Genomic DNA, 18,455 nt, shown 5'->3' with positions numbered 1-18,455 from the left:
AGAGAACTGCTGCAGTACAACACTCTGGCCACAGGATTGCAGGGACTGAACTTGAGACCCTTTGGCCCTTGCAAAAGCACTAAGCCTTATACTGCCTGTCACCTCTGAAATATGTGGCTATTATTTATTTGTAACGGCTGTTGGTTGTTCTGCAATCTGGTGGACAATGACACTTTGATCTGTGTCTATAGTGTCTTACTATATACTCTATATAAGATCCTAATCTATATGGAGCCACAGTGGGAAGCCAGTAGCCAGTCTGTGAAAGTCAAATTAGTTATTTTTGCTATTTCTTGAAGTGATACGGTAGCAGTGTTTCTGTTAGGCCTCAGGGCAAACAGAGTGACCCCACCACCACCCAGCCCCAAAACATGATCACAAAAAAACGAATCCTAGATCTCTAGAGGCGCGTGCAGCCGACTGCTGGAGTCGACCTTGGCAGGAGAAACAGATGGCTCCACTCTCCTTCTCATCCGCTGTCCTGCCCTTCGTCTTTCATCATTCTCTCCGTCTCTATGGCCATCTCTTTTATGTTTTTTTTTCTCCTTTCCACTCGCACCCAATCTCTCTCTCCCTCAACTTACAGTATTATTCTCGTCCCCTCTTTTCTTTCATCCTCACTCGCTCTCTCAATTTCTCTTACTCTTTCTTTGGCATGCCAACTCTCTTTCATTCTCCCTCTCCCCCTCCATCTCTCCCTTCCCTTATTGTTTATTAGTCCATTTAATGACTCCATCGTTTGAAGTCTCCCTGGGCACTGAAAGACAAGCAAGTTTGTAGCGTTGTACTCTGGAAAGGAACTCAGCACCACATTTAAAACGAGCTTGTGTGTTTGACCACCTATTCATTCTATTGAACCGATTATGGTCAAGAGAGTAACAAAACCTCAAATATTAGCTGGTGGTTGAGTTATGCAGTCATAACAATCAGGAAAAGTGTGATCAGATGATCATTCCAGTGCCTCAGTGGTTACTGTATGTGGCCAACGTGCAATGCTTTTGCAATGTCTCCAATTCTTTGCGTCATCTTCATTTCATTTATCCACTGTTATGCCTGATCTACCTAGGTGTGCGCCAGTAATTGCGTTTCCATCAACCTGTTTTTTTTGCACATTTTAGATTGTATGCATAAATCCCTAAATGGAAACAAAAACATCTTCTGAACAGTTTCAAATTCTTATTCAATTATTTTTAAAATAATGATGTATAGCAACAACTAATGAGACACAGAGGTAGCTCCCGATTCAAAGGTAGGTTGCACCAAGTCTATATGGGTTAATGGTTAATCTTAATAAGATCATATCTCATCATAATACTCACCTTCATGAATTAGTTTAATGTGCGCAACTTGCAGCTCCATTAATTAAAGTCTTGCACTTAATCAGACAAATCAGTTCAAAACTCGGGTTAACTTTGATCCAAATAAAGTCCATCATTTTGTATTTATTTTCAGTCAAGAACACTAAGGACCACGGTAAACTGTGGGCAAGCCAAAGTTCTGTGTGTATCCTTACCTACAAATATGCCAGAATAATTCGGACTGTACTGGTGGTGAAAGCCGGCGCAAGTTTTGAGGCTGAGACATTAAGATTATACGATCATGAGCAGCCACCTACTGCTCATTTCATGAACTATCTCCCAATAATCGCATTTTATGAGTGTATGGCAACATGCATGAATACGCATTTAGTTTTCCAACTTTCTGAAAATGTGCTTAATATTTTTGAAACGTTATATGGAAACCCAGTTCCCGTGACGCACAACATTAGCTGATCTACAAGCTCACAATGCACCGTGCTGTGACGTGTTTTGAGCATGCAGATCTGCTATTTTTGGTACAAGACACTGGTGTGTAAAATATAGTGAGTATGAATCAGGTTTTACAACTATATTCTAGCTAATAAACCAGGAATATTGTGAAGTTATTGATTTGTTTTTTTCTGCTTTGTGCTAGAAAGGAGTTGGAGTACATTACATTGCATGGGGAATGCATGTTATTATATTGCATGGTAGTGATATAATTTATCATAATGTGTGGGGGTATATGTTTTTTTTTCTGTCCTCTTCCGTGCACATTGTCGGCCTTGTAACTCTGGCTAACTGGCAACACATCAGCCTAGTAAAGCCTACACATCATTCTCTTTTAGTGTGCAAGACTGCAAGTGTCTGCAATTTTGTTGCATAACATACTCAATCCCATCTCCAGAAATAAACCAGCCATCCAGAGATGTTAAACAAATCAGAAAAACAGAAATAACGTGTTGTTCACTTACCCTCTGTCGTTGTACCCCTGCCCTCCAGGGGGTCTCCGGTCCCGGAGGCGTAGCGTGCGCTGACAGAGAGCTCGTACTCTGTGCCTGGCTGCAGGTTCTTGAGGAGGGTTGCCGTGTGGTCCCCCTTCACTGACACCACCTTCCTCTCTCCACCGGCCACGGGACGGTACGTCACGCGGTATTGGAGCACGTTGCCAGGCGCTGCCTCCCACGCCAGCTTCATGGTGGAAACCGTCTCGTCAGAGACACGCAGGTCACGAGGAGAGCCCCTGGCTGGTACAGAGAGAGAGAGACACGCAGGTCACAAGGAGAGCCCCTGGCTGGTACAGAGAGAGAGAGACACGCAGGTCACAAGGAGAGCCCCTGGCTGGTACAGAGAGAGAGATACACGCAGGTCACAAGGAGAGCCCCTGGCTGGTACAGAGAGAGAGATACACGCAGGTCACAAGGAGAGCCCCTGGCTGGTACAGAGAGAGATACACGCAGGTCACGAGGAGAGCCCCTGGCTGGTACAGAGAGAGATACACGCAGGTCACGAGGAGAGCCCCTGGCTGGTACAGAGAGAGAGAGACACGCAGGTCACAAGGAGAGCCCCTAGCTGGTACAGAGAGAGAGAGACACGCAGGTCACGAGGAGAGCCCCTAGCTGGTACAGAGAGAGAGAGACACGCAGGTCACGAGGAGAGCCCCTGGCTGGTACAGAGAGAGAGAGACACGCAGGTCACGAGGAGAGCCCCTGGCTGGTACAGAGAGAGAGAGACACGCAGGTCACAAGGAGAGCCCCTGGCTGGTACAGAGAGAGATACACGCAGGTCACGAGGAGAGCCCCTGGCTGGTACAGAGAGAGAGAGACACGCAGGTCACAAGGAGAGCCCCTGGCTGGTACAGAGAGAGAGAGACACGCAGGTCACAAGGAGAGCCCCTGGCTGGTACAGAGAGAGAGAGACACGCAGGTCACAAGGAGAGCCCCTGGCTGGTACAGAGAGAGAGAGACACGCAGGTCACGAGGAGAGCCCCTGGCTGGTACAGAGAGAGAGAGACACGCAGGTCACGAGGAGAGCCCCTGGCTGGTACAGAGTGAGAGACGGAGGTGAACATACTATACGTCATGTATAGATCTGATCAGATCGGTGTTTCCCAACCTGAGGTGCGGGGCCCCTGGTAGGGAGAAAAAGATCTCCCTACCAGGGGGCATGAGGTCTTGTCCGTTTTACTCTCATAAATTTTTATCCCACGATTTTGCAACCCTTTTTCTTTCACCCAGTCAATTATCTAATGTAATCCTGGGCGCTACACTTCCTCTGCCAACTGGGGGGGCAGCGGACTGACCTCATGCTTCATTCTATGCATGAGGAGTCCAAGCTGCTTCTTTTCACCTGACAGGGGAGAGTTTAGTCAGCCGGACGTAGCATGTGGAAGGAACACGTTATTCCGACCAGTTCCTTTCCCCTCTATCAGGCGCCCCAGGCTGGCCAGGGAGAGGTAGCTTAGAGATCAGGATTACTGCATTTTTTTGGGAGGGTACCTACCTACACTAGGGAACACTGGGAGAACATGCAAACTCCACACAGAAAGGCCCTTTCGCCAACCGCCTCGGGTATGTGCACTGATGACGTGGAGGAGGGAACACGCCCCCAGTGCCCACAGCGTCCCCAGCGGGAATCGAACCCAGGACCTTCTAGCTGTGAGGCGACAGCACTACCGACTGTGCCACCGTGCCCCTGCCTTGTCCGTTTTAAACATGTTCATAACTTGCTCTTTTATCCCCCGTCTGCCTGTATGTTAATGTTTCCAGCTTCGCTCCAAGACCCAAAAAAAGGTTTGGGAAAAACTTAAGTACATTGGGGGCTCCAAGACCCAAAAAAGGGTTTGGGGAAAACTTAAGTACATTGGTTTTGGTGCTTTGTCATGAGCAAACCTCAAAGTCATTGCTTTGCATCAATTCATAGTTTTAAGATATGGACACGGTAAACATTGTAATAGGAGCAATATTGTGAGCCATATTGATTGAGGGGGATAAAAATCCATCTGAGGGGCAGATGTCCGTTTCGAACCTAAGAGGCGAAAGCTGCAGGAAGTTTGGTTCTTTGAGCACTGCAAAAAAAGAAGTCCATTGTAATATAGGCCTATACAAATTGCGGTCTATAATTACAAAGTCGTTGAGTCTTAAAACCAAGTGACAACAGCGTTTCTGAATACAAGAAACACGATGACATACTGAAACAACTGGAAGAGATCTGACTTGTTCCATATTTCTTCTCATTTCGTAAATATCTTACACGCACGTTAAGGAAATAAAAATCAAATTTGAGATTTGTCAAGCAGCTGTTTGTCTAAATGCATATTCTGTAACATCCTCAGAGAGTTTCAGGGAACAGAAAGAATGCCGTTGCTGTGGTGAACAGAAGTAACTTTTGTTTATTTCTGACAGCTTCCTTAGTGTTTTGGCTTGAAGCCTATAAACACCAGTGTCCTCCTCCACCAAGCAGAGTTTCACTCTCTGTTCCAACTTCCCAGCATGAGCTGTAGACATTAGTCAGCACACTGTACTAGTTATTAAAGTAATAGTTCACCCAAAACCTTAATCTATCTAATTATCTATCAATGACTCGTCCTATGAAGCCATTAATTGAGCTAATGGAGATTATATTGTTTTTGTCATATTCTTGAGCCAATAATCCAATATCTGACTAAAACGCCAATCTTAAGAGCAAAACTATTTTTAAAGCCTTCCAGTGATTACACCGTGAGAGTTGTTTTGGAGTTTATATAGTTTAGCCTTGGCCTCCAAGTACTCCTGCGTCATCAAATATTGGATGATTGGCTCAGGAATGCGACAATAACAAAAATAATCTCCATGATGAATTCAAGACTTCATGGGGTGAGCAATGGAAAATAAGTATCTTTTGATTTGAACTATACATTTACTATTTACTAACTATTGATTATTTTCTCAGCGATTATTCAACTGATACATTTTTTGATTAATCCCATAATAGAGAAGCCTGTAGATCTGCTATTTTCAAATGTAAAATAATTACTGATCGATTATTGTATTCAACTTTTTTTAATTTTTCTTTTTTTTAATAATCAATGAAAATGATTAGTTAACTGTTGCACCTGCATATGAATGAGTCACTGTTTTTATTAACGCTATGTATGTTATTGTCCTGTTGACACAACTCATCTCCGCATTCGACCTGCAATGTAGCAGAAACGCTGTCAAACATTTCCTCATAACGAGATAGTGATGAGATTTGAAAGTCCTTTATTTTGATATTCTCGTTGATAGAAAACTAGGGGTAAAAGTATCTAAATGGATTGTATTTGGATGCAAGTGATGTCACTCGTTGGGAATAAGATTTTTAGCGCTTGAGGCTCAACAGAAGATTAAGTGAGTTGTTCAATCTGCATGCTGCGATCTCACCCAGCAGGGGGTCTTCCACTGGCTCTCTCCAGAAAATCACAATGATAGAGTGGATACAGCAAGGGGATTACTGGCTCAGGGAGGAGAAGATGGCTGTCCTTGTCTGCTTGTCTACACCATCTATCACTCTGGGTACATCTTGACCAATTTGTTTTTCCAGATAAATAATCCCCCTCCGCCCCCGTTTTCCCTCGCTCGCAAGACAGAGGATTTCTCAGTTCTTCTGCTAAGTAAGGAAGAGTTTTTTTGTTTGTTTGTTTGTTTGTAAAATTCTGATACAGTAAATTCATTCTGTTATAGTTCTGTATAAATAAAACCTAGAATTTCCATCCCAAATTATATTATATTATTCTTTTTAAAGGTCACACAAATTGTACGAGTGATATTTGTTTGTTAAAATAAGTGTGAAGTAGCTCCATATTCTGATAGTTGATACAGAGTGTTTGTTAAAATAAGTGTGAAATAGCTCCATATTCTGAGAGTTGATACAGAGTGTTTTTTAAGTAACAGGAGTCTCCCCGTCTCTCCAGCTCTTTAGTAAGCATAAAATGCATCGTCCAGATACCCATTTCATCCAATCAGGAGCGAGAACTCGAACAGGATACAGATTAAACATGTGAAATTGGAAGTGATTACACAAAGAAATGAAGATGATAAATGGGTAGTCTTTCCTAATTTCCAGATGATTGGCCTGAAAATATAAATTATTTTCTGTTAGAGAGTTAAAGAGGTGGCGAGACTGGGAGACTTCCCTTACTGAACAAACACTATAGAAATTAGTAGCATCAGAATATAGATGCTAGACCTTTCCTTTGAATTATTATCATATTTGTTGTGTTACCACCACCCCCCCCAGGTCTCCTACCAAACAGATCAGCACCTTTCCGATTGGGACTACAGTTGGTGTTGTACGCTGGTTAAAGAGCAGTGGTCAGTCATTAGACGTCAGTCACTTCAGTCACAGAAAGCACCTGTGCCTTACTTACACAATGCTATATTGCTAGCAACTGCTCTTGATTATGTAGGAATCAAAGCTACAAATACACCTGCTACACTTATTACATGTCAGTGATGTCACTATGAATTGGACCATCAACGAAATTCTTACTGTACAATGGAAACTCAAGAAGAAACAGCATTCGCACGCGCGCGTGTGTGTGTGTGTGTGTGTGTGTGTGTGTGTGTGTGTGTGTGTGTGTGTGTGTGTGTGTGCGTGCGTGCGTACTGTACAGCTCTTTCGAAGTGTAGAACAGGCATTCGGAAAGCCCTGCTCACCTTCTTTTGTGGTTCCGTCAACCTGCATCTCTGGCCCTGCTCCTGACCCGTACTCTGGGGTGACAGTGACGCGGTAGGTGGTTTTGGGGAACAGCTGGTTTAGAACAACGGTGGTGTCGGGACCGTCCGTGACCGTCTCCATCGTGGCACTGTCTCCCCTTACTGGCACGTAGGCCAGTCGGTACCGGAGCACGTCCCCTGCGGCCGGCATCCATGACACACGGAAGCTGTCCATCGTCTCATCGGATACCTTCAGGTTATGCACTGGGCCTTGCTCTAAAATGAGAGCCATATTATATTAATACCCCGAGAGATGGTCTGGTTTCGTATTTGCACTGAGAGAATATTGAGAAACAATATTAAGAAATTACATGATGCATTCGTGGCTGTATTGAAAATACATGAAAGAAAACCGCACAGACTGACCTTCCAGTGTCGTTTCATGACCAGTGACAGGAAAGCTGTCTCCTTTGTCATACTGGGCAATTATGTTGACTTCGTAGCGGGTGACCGGCGTCAGGTGGGGGAGGACAATGGTGTGGGTGTCCCCGGGGATAGACATGGAAATGAAATGCCCATCGGTGTCATCTGCTGGCTTAAACTGGACAAGGTAGGACTCCACATTGGTGGCATCGATTTCCCACGAGGCCCTGAAGCTCCTGGATCCCACCTCGGAGAAGGACAGGGATTTTGGCGCGATCAGCCCTGGAGGGGAAAAGGCAAGGATTTTCAACATAGCTATTTGGCCTTTGAGCTGTCAGGGTGAGTACTATGTTGCAAGTTACATTTAAGAAGATTTAAGCCCAAATATATAGTCAGATTTCACCAGTGAAATACACAATACATTAGAGAATTAAAGCCTGAGTAAAATGGTTAATTTCAAATGAGAGATGCAGTGCAACAAGAAAAAAAAAGAGATCTATGACCTATGAGTCCAAATTTGGGCAAGGTTTCAGTCAGATCCAAGCCCCCTTAATTCCCATTAAAAATGATTACAATTAAAGTTATAATACGTATAAAAGATATGTGTGCATAAGACATTTGCTGCTGATCAGTCAGTTTTTTGGGAATTAGAAATCACAATTCCAGACATTCAAAGACAAGTAGATGGGGTTTTTTTTGGTCGACATAGATGATTTTGTTTTATGTACAGTACACATGATGAGGTCTCTGCACAGAGATGAATTTAATTATTATTATTATGGCATTACTATGGCAAGGCTAAATGTATCAAGTTTAATCCATAAAGATAATGCTGTTGCTGCAGCATCCAGTTATATCCAACAATGTACATGGGCATCCTGCTCCTGCCCGTCAGTTGCTGCACATGGGCACCGACATTCTCGCTCTCTCCTCCCTCTTACCTATCTCCACTGTCCACTAAACAGAGAATCGGAGTAAACCACAGATGTAGCCAGTGATTAGTGGCACCAATTGGGGTGAAAGGTTAGAAAGATTCCATGGGACCTGGGCTAACAGTGTCCTTCAAAACACCACAGTAAAAGTGTAATAGGCTACTGGCATGTCATCACGGGACACAGAACTCCAAGTAGCACCCCAGACAGTAACTACTCTTCATTCCTCCTCTATGGTTGTCCTTGTTTATTATACGAGGATTATTTCATAAGTAAATCTAGTGTGAGTCACACTTAGTGGAGTTCTGACTTAGCTGGATACCCGTCAGCAATGTAATTCAAAATGAGTAATGGGAGTAATGTGAGGCACTATATTGCACCAGATGTGGGACAAATAGAGCATGCAAGAAGTAACTCCGTTTCTTTTATATAGTTGTGAGTGCCGGATGGGTTGGGTTTGCCACAAAAGGATCATGTAAATGACTAACAGAAGGTTTAGACAAACAAACTAAAGTATCAGAGACTCAATTGATAATATTTTGCAGCAATTGACAATTTATCTGGCATCATCCGATGTGTCCTTCTATGGTGAATTAAAATAAATGCTAATAATTATTTGCAACTACTAGTTGACCCGTTTCTGATATTTCCACATGTTGTGAGACCTCTCTCTGCCCCTGAAAGATCAGAAGGCAGACATGTGTGCAACACATTGTGAAGAAGAAAAAAATGTCAAGCTTAAGAAGACAACTCTGAAAAAGTGACATGAATGTAATTGTGAGCATGTGTGTGAGGTAGTATTCTCAATTCTTGATTTTTGTTTTGTTTTGTTTTGTTTTGGTGTGTGTGTGTGTGTGTGTGTGTGTGTGTGTGTGTGTGTGTGTGTGTGTGTGTGTGTGTGTGTGTGTGTGTGTGTGTGTGTGTGTGTGTGCGTGCGTGGAGTGAATATTTGACTGTGGAGATAAATGTGAGATTATTATGTACTAGCCTCTAAAACAAATTACATTTTAGAAAAGAATATTCCAGCAGTGTAACTAGTACTTGACAGAGATTTTCCAGTCCATGCCAAGTCCCAAGTCCTTTCATTCAAATCCAAGTCAAGACATGTCAAGTCCAGATTTTTATTACCCAAGAGTCCCAATTAAGTTTTAAGTCAAAGCTCTGCCCAGCCTCATAAGCAGATATCCACGCCAGTTTCGCATTGCCAAGTCAGTTACGTGCACCACGGTCACTCCAAATGTTACAAAAATGAAGACTGTGTGCGAAGCAGTAGGCTAAACTAAGCATGTGATAGTAATACATGTTAAAGTTGCTAATTGAATAACATACTTTTTGCTTTCAAATCTCTAGTCGAGTCTTAAATGATTAAGCAGTCAAGTTGCAAATAAAGGAGTCCAAGTGACTTTGCAAGTACAGATTGTTGCACCTCGAGCCTGACTCAAGTCTAGTTAAGTTCTCAAGTCTACAGCTCTTGGCTATACAATGTACATGACACATTGTTTTTAGATTATGCTTACATAGTGCAAAGCAACAACTGTACAGAAATAGTATTAATATTATTACTCACGTCGTTTGTTGATGTTGCGGAGCTCCTGTTCAATCCTCAGGCAGATGGCCTGGGTCAATTCCTTGGATATCCTCTGGAACGCATCGAAATCCTCAACAGTGTACACGTGGGTCTCCTTGGGGGAATTGGCAATGGACTCCAGCTCAGATCGTACAGCGTCCTTGACACCAACAGCGAAGATCTCCACGTCGGCATTCCTTAGCTTGGTGGCTGGCTCTTTAAATGCGTCTGAGGATTTCCCATCGGTGATCAGGATCGTAACACGAGGGACATTGGGTCGTGCCCCTCGGGTGGTCTGGAAGATCTTCTCCCTCACATACGTCATGGCCCTGCCCGTGTTTGTGGAGCCCCCTCGATATGGGAATGTCCTCACAGCTTTGACCACGGCATCAAGGTCGTGGTGGGTGTTCAGGTGGAATTCGGTGTGGGGGTCCCGACTGTACTGCACCAAGCTAATCTGGATCTTGTGTTCCCCGATATCAAAGGTTTTCACCAGCACCTCCAGGAAAGCCCGTACTTTGGCAAAGTTGGCCAAACCAATACTGTATGAGCCATCAACTAGGAGCACCACATCAGCCTGCACGTCCACTCCAAGTGCACAATCTGGAATTAAATGGAATAGATTTTTGTGACATGGTCCTCCAAGAATCACTGATTCACACTCTGATGAGTGAATGACAAATACATGTGTACGCTTGGAGACTTAAATTAAATGTCATCATCATCATCATCATCATCATCATCATCATCATCATCCCATAATCACAGTACAGAGTGCCCACTCAGGTGCCCACTCACCCGTGCTCACTTTGACCGGTGCAGTCTTCTGCATAACCATGATGGGATCGCTGGGGGTCAGGCCTTTGAGGGCAAACAGGCTGATCTGGTACTCTGTTTCTGGAGCCAGGTCCCTAACCAGGGCCACGGTCTGTTTGTGGCCCGTGTACAGCTCCTGTTGTTTAATACCGGTCATCATAGGGACCATCTGCAGCTTGTATCCAGATATGTCATCTCCAATGGAAGGATCCCATACGATTCGCATGGACTTGGAGGCCACCTCGAGGACTTGGAGGTTTGCAGCTGGTTCAACGACTGTGAAAATCACAATGAAAATCGCCTTATTTTCCAAGTTAAATGTATTTACTGCTTTGGTGTAAAGACATATCTACCGAAATAGCAGAAAGAGATACACACATTACACAGTGTATACTGCCACAAGGCACTGACTGGGACAATAGGACACATGTGTTAACACTTTAATCGCTCAGGATTATTTAATCCATTACATTATAGCGCCCATTCGATTTATAAACACGGACCCCTTTTCCGGACGGACCGGAAGTTGTTGTTGATGTGTGTGTAGCAGCTAACAATAGCCACACCACTCTAGAGTTGATCGACCACAACGGGAGACAAGAATAAATCTATCGCGACTAGCGACTGGACTGCGGGATATTTTTTCATAATTAGACGGGATGATTTAGATCGCGAGTTATGAACGTTTTAAGATTTTCGTTTTCATCAGCTAAACAGGGGAGGGAGTTTTTCGATGACGTCTCACTCTTGCACAACACCGAGGATTGCCCAACAGGCGCTCCCAGGCTGTGGAGCCATGCGATCCGTTCTCATATCAATAAACTTCGTCTTTTGGACAATACTTCGTCCTGGGCGTCGGGCGTTACTAATAGAAAGGACAAAGAACTTCGTCCTGGGCGATGGGAGTGATTATCAGCACAGTGCGAGATTTACTGATATATATATTTTTAATAACGAAGGTTATGCGTTGTGAGCTGGTTGTGATTTCTCCCTATACAACACCGTCATGCGACAAAGCATAGTTCAGGCTGGACAAGACCATCAGCTAAATAGTTAGATGGAAACAAACAAACCTTCCTCTCCACTGACAAGTGAGTTGAGTTGATCATCGACACCAGCGCACACTTGGGTAATGAGGTCTTTCTGGATCTTGCTAATCTGGTCAAAGTTAGCGACATTATAGATGTGTGTTCTGTATGGGGTGGAAGCCATAACCTTCATCTCTTCCTCATCTGCCGCTTTGATCCCTAAACAGGACAAGGACCAAAAAAAGAGAAAGAAAAGTCACGTTACAGTATACAATCTCTCATAAAAATTGTGAAATGTGATTTCCTGCCAAATTACGGGGGGGTTACTCATTCTTAAATGAATAGGCAACACCAGTAAATTTGAAGCGATCCTTGTTAAAGTCAATGGCAACATGTGAAAATGATTGTCAGAGCGTCAGAATTCAAATGCCGAATTTTTTCCCTTCAGGTTTGAGCACTGTAAACGCTGGGTAAAATGAGTTGATCTATAAAGACGTGAAATTAAACACTTCTTTTCCACGTTTGCAATTTAAGATTATCCAGCTGGATTCACTGCTGCTCACTGACTGAAGGTCACGTCTTCACTGTAATTCTTCTGTGGTTGGAAAATATGACAGCACGTGTGCTAAGAACAAAACCCATTTGATTCCACTCAAGACAAGTAGGTTTTACAATCGTCTCGCCTTTCTTTGCTTATTGACTCCGTTACCAGAGCGGTTACTTATGTTATGAAGTAACTTAAAGCTGAAATCCGTGAGTTGCGTGTCTACTACTGTATTGTTTTAATTTTCATACTGCCTCCTTTTAATTTGTTCTTGATTGTGTTATTTTCTTTTGTTGATCTATTTTTTTTATGTAAAGCTCTTTGGGCTGCATCTGATGCTATGAAAGTTGCTATACAAATAAAGTTTATTATTAATGATGATGATTTATTATAATGATCCTATATACAGGTTTAATGTTTGTCTTGTCTAGACAAACACGCCATTGACAATGGACAGAGTTTAATGTTTGTTTTGTCTGTCGAGCAAATCGGCATATGCATGTTATGTTATGATATCGCGATGATGTGAGATGATAAAGCGCCCCTCATTTCACACGGGTGTGATTTTTATTATTATATATTATTACAATGAAACCAAATGGACCTGTAAGGGTCCATTTGGTTTCATTGTACGCTCTCAAGAGTTAAAGATCTATAACCTGGAACCCCCTCAGGGACCACTGGTGGTCCCCAGACCACTGGTTGAAAACCACTGCTCTACCACATACGGTAGGTCGGTTACAATAACATTTTCATTAAAATAAGTTCCGGATTGCAGCTTTAATTGTATATTTTACATTCATAGCCTAATTTAAATTGTTTGGAAAAAGGCATGCATTATCTTCCACAGCTTACTGTAATGCTGGCGAGAAGACAGCTCTTAACAGTTACGTCTACTCTGTTTGGAAAGAGTGACAGCATGTACTCAGTCATACCACAAAGCGTCAGGCAGAAACCGCCTATGTCCATATTATATGGTTTTCTTTTCTTCCTGTAAATTAATGCTTTACTACGTCATCTTCTTTTCCCTTCAGGGGTCGCCACAGAAAATCATCTGCCTCCATCTCACCCTGTCCTATGCCTCCTCTTCTCTCACACCAACTAACTTCATGTCCTCTTTCACTACACCTATAAATCTTCTTTTTGGTCTTCCTCTAGGCCTCCTGCCTGGCAGTTCCAACCTCAACATCCTTCTACCGATATACTCACTATCCTCCTCTGTACGTGTCCAAACCATCTCAGTCTGGCCTCTCTGGCTTTATCTCCAAATTCCAAAACATCTGACATGCGCTCTGCCTCTGATGTACTCGTTCCTGATCCTATGCATCCTTGTTACTCCCAGAGAAAGAGCCAGTTGATTCATTGCAATGTTGTTGATCTAAAGGTTAATTTATCAATTTATAACTCTGAGAGGGTACAAATGTAACCAAATGGTTACAAATGGTTAATTTGGTTACATTTGTACCCTCTCGGAGTTAAATGACCACAGTGTAAGTTTTATAAAAGTTTGGTCTGCATACCTAGGACGAAGATCTCTACGCCCATGTTTTTCAGCCTCCTGGCGTAACTCCCCACCTCGTCCTGGGACTTGCTGTCAGTGATGATCACGGCCACTTTGGGAAAGCCTTTCCTCGCGCCGGCAGCCTCAGTGAAGGTGTTCTTTAACAGGAAATCAAGGGCATCCCCTGTAGCACAGTGAATGATGTTACTGTCCTACCGGTTCTAACCATCCTATGGACTATGGATAACTCTATCCATGACCATGTATCACCGTTTAACACTAATCAAGAATAATAACACTCTTCTTTTTTTTTACGATTATGACCTGTACCAGCAATATAGTGGTGAATAATGCCTTTCTGGAGTCTTGTAACAAACAACAAAAATGCACCAAATCACTGCATGATGATCCAAAGAATTATTTTACTGCTAGGCCCAGTCTGTGAATCAAAGCTACATAATGTAGATGTTATTGAGGTGGGTCATTATGTGATTACAATAACATTAGGTTACGCAGGTAACCCCTGTTTTATAACAAACAAGCAAGACGGCTGCAGTTTGATTAATAAAACTATAGATGCATTGGATTTGTTTTTACGTCCGGATACCCCGTCCGCGCCTCCTCAGGAGACTTGGCTCACATCTGAACCCATTTGATTTTGGCGACTGCATGGCCTTGCTGACGTCAAACCCAGGCAGGGTTTGAACCCACACCTTCCGCATGAAAGGCATATGCTCTAACCACTACACTAGATGCATTGCACTACTGTAGATGCATGATCGTGTCAAATAAATTGGCGTGACAGCTGAGAGGAGGTATTATGTACCAGTCATGGTGTTGCCTCCCTTGTAGGGCAGATTGCTGATGGCTCTTTGGAGGGCGCCCCGCGTCATGTGCTGGTTCAGATTGAATTCTGCCCTGGTGTCGCTGCTGTACTGGACCACGGCCACTCTGGCCTTGTCCGCCCCCATCTCGAAGGCGCCGGCCACCGCCAAGATAAAACTGCGGATGTACTTGAAGTTGTCTCGGCCGACGCTCCAGGAGCCGTCCACCAAAAACACCAAGTCGGCGATGGCGCTGACCGAGCATTCTGGGAAAGAGGAAGGGGGAGAAAAAGCAGGGTAAATAACTAAATATATGGATGTTGACAATGTATAAGTCGTCCCTTTTTGTCTGAATGCTTGCTGCACCCTAGTAAAACGTAAAGTGGAGAGAGATATACATAGAGAGAGAGAGAGAGAGAGAGAGAGACAGAGAGAGAGAGAGAGAGAGAGAGAGAGATTAACAAGATCAAGGTGTATCTACACATGTAAAAGCAAATATTTGTACTTCAGACAAAAAGTAGAAGAGTCCTGACTAGGGATGTCCCGATCACGTTTTTTGCTCCCGATCCGATTCCAATCATTTGATTTTGAGACATACCGATACCGATCTTTCCCGATCCGATCTTTATATTTTTATATAACACTTATGCCATATCACATATCACAATAACAAATATCCTAATGACTCTAGTCTAGTCTGTTGTGTTGCCTTTCAATTATTGAAAGGCAAAATGTGACTATACTTTTATTAGAATGACTGTTGTGTTTTTTGAGTGGTGCAACCACTCCCTTACGTAGTTATGCGTGTGTGTGGGTGGGTGGGTGGCTGGCTGGCTGGGTGCCTGGGTGTCTGGGTATGAGCACGAAAACAGCATGGTTGTTTTTCACCACCTGTGCGCAACCTAACACACACACACAAACACACACGCACATATTAACTGTATATATGATGCTTTCGGGTGTGCCAGTACAGTACAGTACAGTACAGTACAGTACAGTACAGTACAGTACAGTACAGTACAGTACAGTACAGTACAGTACAGTACAGGGTACAGTAGAGGGACCCCCACACGGTCATTTATCAACCGTTTCGGACTCCCCCTTGACCCTCATGTACACCCTGTACACTTAATTGTACATCAAAAAGCCTAACTCTACTGTTCTACAAGCCACGTTGCATCTCATGCTGACCACGACAGGGCCAACACAGTCCAGTTCCATAAGTCAGCCTTTCCCTAGAGGGAAAGCAAGTGGAGTCACTCTATAAATAAGTCCGCCTCACTGTACAGTAGCACCAAGTTCCCTTACCTGCATGCGCCAAAGACGCTGAGGGGTGATTTCACCCTCCTGCGCAACAAGAAGGAAGTGCAATCTTAGAATCTTCAAAATGCACTACCCCACCATTTAAGCAAGACCGCAAGGCTTAAATGTAATTTCTTTGGAACAGATTCCTCAAACCTTCACTCTTAAGTGGGCATCAGTGCAGACTTGTTGATCGAGGGGAGTGGAGGAGTGAATCATGTACTCTAATCGAGTGACAGCTAAGGGAGACTCTCAATCATGGTGGAGAGTCGCATCACAAAGCGAGGGGACGTGGGCCCTTTGAAGGCAGCGCAAGATCAATGTGTGAAGAGGGATTACTACAATGACTACCACTGTGTATACAGGCATGAAGCAGGATCAATGCACAAGATGTCTGTATTTATTGAGCTGCTACAGGAACAATGGAAGCAGTAAATGATTTGACCTGAGGAAAAACTTCTGGAGAGATCCTCGCGTTTCCATGGCCTTGTGAGCCAACAAAGCATTATCTTTTTGGCCAAAGAAAACAGCACTAGGTTTGCTGTCAGGTATATTTATAAGTGAGCTGTAAAATGTGTCTCTTGAGACAAACTGTGGTCCAACATGTTTTCCCCTATCGCATAATAATGTATGAGGGGAACTACCCCCTTAGCACTCACTATACTGCCCAGGAATAATGGAAAACCAATCCATATCCTATTGGCAAACAACTTAGTTCATGGTACCCTGAGATCATGACATAAGCAGGAGAAATTTCATGTCGTAATTCTGTTGGATGGAGAAACATGTTTATCTCTTGGTACTCCATAATCCCTATCAGCACAATACGACTCAGTAGTGGTTTCCAAGCTGGACTTAGTATGTATTCAAACGCATCATTCTTTGAACCAAGTGACTACTTAACAGTCCAAGTTGCTGGTGTGAACTGGACTGGGGTAAGCAGCAGAGCTCTTGTAACTCAGGGGCTCCGTAATGATTTCCACTTCCCTCAGCACTGTAGGGCTGGGTCACATTCAGCTCCATAGCACCAGAGGCCTGGATACAGCTGTTACCTCTACACCTACACCCCCCCCCCTCCCCCCAAACTACAACTGAGCATGTGAAAAACTCCCTCTGACTGGCATGACTGGCAGGTTGACTGCATGGAAGGCAACAAACCAAACTAATGACTAAACGCCTTTGGGAGTTATATAGTCCACTTTTGAATGTTTTGCTATACAATGGAGTATTGTATGTGGATATGTGGAAACTCCCTTCGCTGTTGACCTAACACACCATATGGAACAAGCCCAATGGTAAACAAGAGAGATCTAGAATGAACGGGGAAGGTTCTTGAAGAACTCAATGTACATGTCATGATTCTTCTTTACATCTGTGTGTGTCACATCATGTCAAAGATTAATATTTGTATGCAGTGACTTACTGACTGAGTCCGTAAGCTGTGGTTTCCTGGGCGCTGCTCCATTGCTGCCACTTGACTGGACTAAAAATAAATAATGGAATAGCAATTCATTAAAAACAATGATGATTTGAAATCAGACACATCAGAAATCAATCTGCGTTTCCAACTAACTATTTAATGTCATACTGCATAACATTCATTTTAGAAGTATTTTTGGCAAAACCTCTTGTCTGCATATGTACTGTTAGAACTGTGATTCCCAGAATTCAGTTATGTTGTGTACGTGTATGTGGTCTATTTACACAACAGTTTAGAACCACAGAAGTACCACTCCAAAATGAATGTTGCAGGGTCCTAGCGACGATGATACTATGAAAAACAGCGCTGTCAGAAACGATAATATTTTTAAAAAAAAGCACACATTTATGTGGAATGGTCATTGTGAAAAATATACAAGTGAAAGGTTATATAAAGATTCATTAAAATTTTAATTACACAGTATCACTTTAAGCACTCTCCAAAATGGTAAATGAGGAAAACAATCTTTATCTGAAGTTTGTCGCAAAGACGACTTATGTACGACTAATTCTTTTGTGTGAGTGAGTGGGTGTCAATTTCTCACCACATTGTGGATTATATCACTTTGGAACAAGCCCTGGGCTTTTACAAGGAAGTTTCTTATGAAAATGTCCCTTTTGTGGATACAATGAGCAAGCAAAAACAAATCATACACTAATGGGCTGATGCAATCGGTTCTCCCAGATTCCTTGTGAATCTCTAGAGCTCGACTTGGCTGTGCGGGTTCTGTAAAACCATGTCCTGTATACTGTAATGATGCCAAGAAGACCTCCCCTACCACAAGTATTCTCATAACATTAGAGCATATGGTACTTTTGTCTGTAGAATTCAGTAGAATGCAGATGTAATCAAATGGACCTGTCAGGGTCAATTTGATTAAAATCTTATATTTAGTTACAAATGGATAAATGAACACTATTTTACTGTGTAGTCTTTTCTTTCAGTGCAGGGAGGGAAGAATAATGAAATTATATATATTTTTAATCCTACCATAATTGCTGGCATGTCCCAAAATTCACTGCATGGCTAGAAGAATGCGAATGAAAAATAAAAGCCTGGATACCG

At 43.1% G+C, this 18,455-nt stretch overlaps 1 protein-coding gene across 4 annotated transcripts in view; it reads right to left on the bottom strand.

Moving 5' to 3' along the window:
* col12a1b (collagen, type XII, alpha 1b) overlaps positions 1-18,455 on the bottom strand; it is a 158,628-nt gene that overhangs the window by 133,727 nt on the left and 6,446 nt on the right. For 3 of the 4 annotated variants that reach the window (XM_079525497.1, XM_079525498.1, XM_079525499.1), the window contains exons 1-8: positions 14,611-14,827; positions 13,804-13,968; positions 11,785-11,958; positions 10,694-10,987; positions 9,896-10,498; positions 7,400-7,678; positions 6,974-7,249; positions 2,273-2,545 (exon numbers count right to left, since the gene is read on the bottom strand). In XM_079525497.1, coding sequence (XP_079381623.1) covers positions 2,273-2,545; positions 6,974-7,249; positions 7,400-7,678; positions 9,896-10,498; positions 10,694-10,987; positions 11,785-11,958; positions 13,804-13,968; positions 14,611-14,755 — 2,209 coding nt within the window. In that variant the 5' untranslated portion in view covers positions 14,756-14,827. Of the gene's footprint in view, positions 1-2,272; positions 2,546-6,973; positions 7,250-7,399; positions 7,679-9,895; positions 10,499-10,693; positions 10,988-11,784; positions 11,959-13,803; positions 13,969-14,610; positions 14,875-17,333; positions 17,394-18,455 lie in introns of those variants that run through there. The other variant, XM_079525500.1, reaches the window with a different exon arrangement.

This window comes from Electrona antarctica (assembly GCF_951216825.1).
Source record: "Electrona antarctica genome assembly, chromosome: 17".
Classification (NCBI taxonomy): Eukaryota; Metazoa; Chordata; class Actinopteri; order Myctophiformes; family Myctophidae; genus Electrona; species Electrona antarctica.
This window is presented reverse-complemented; position numbering and strand designations above follow the sequence as displayed.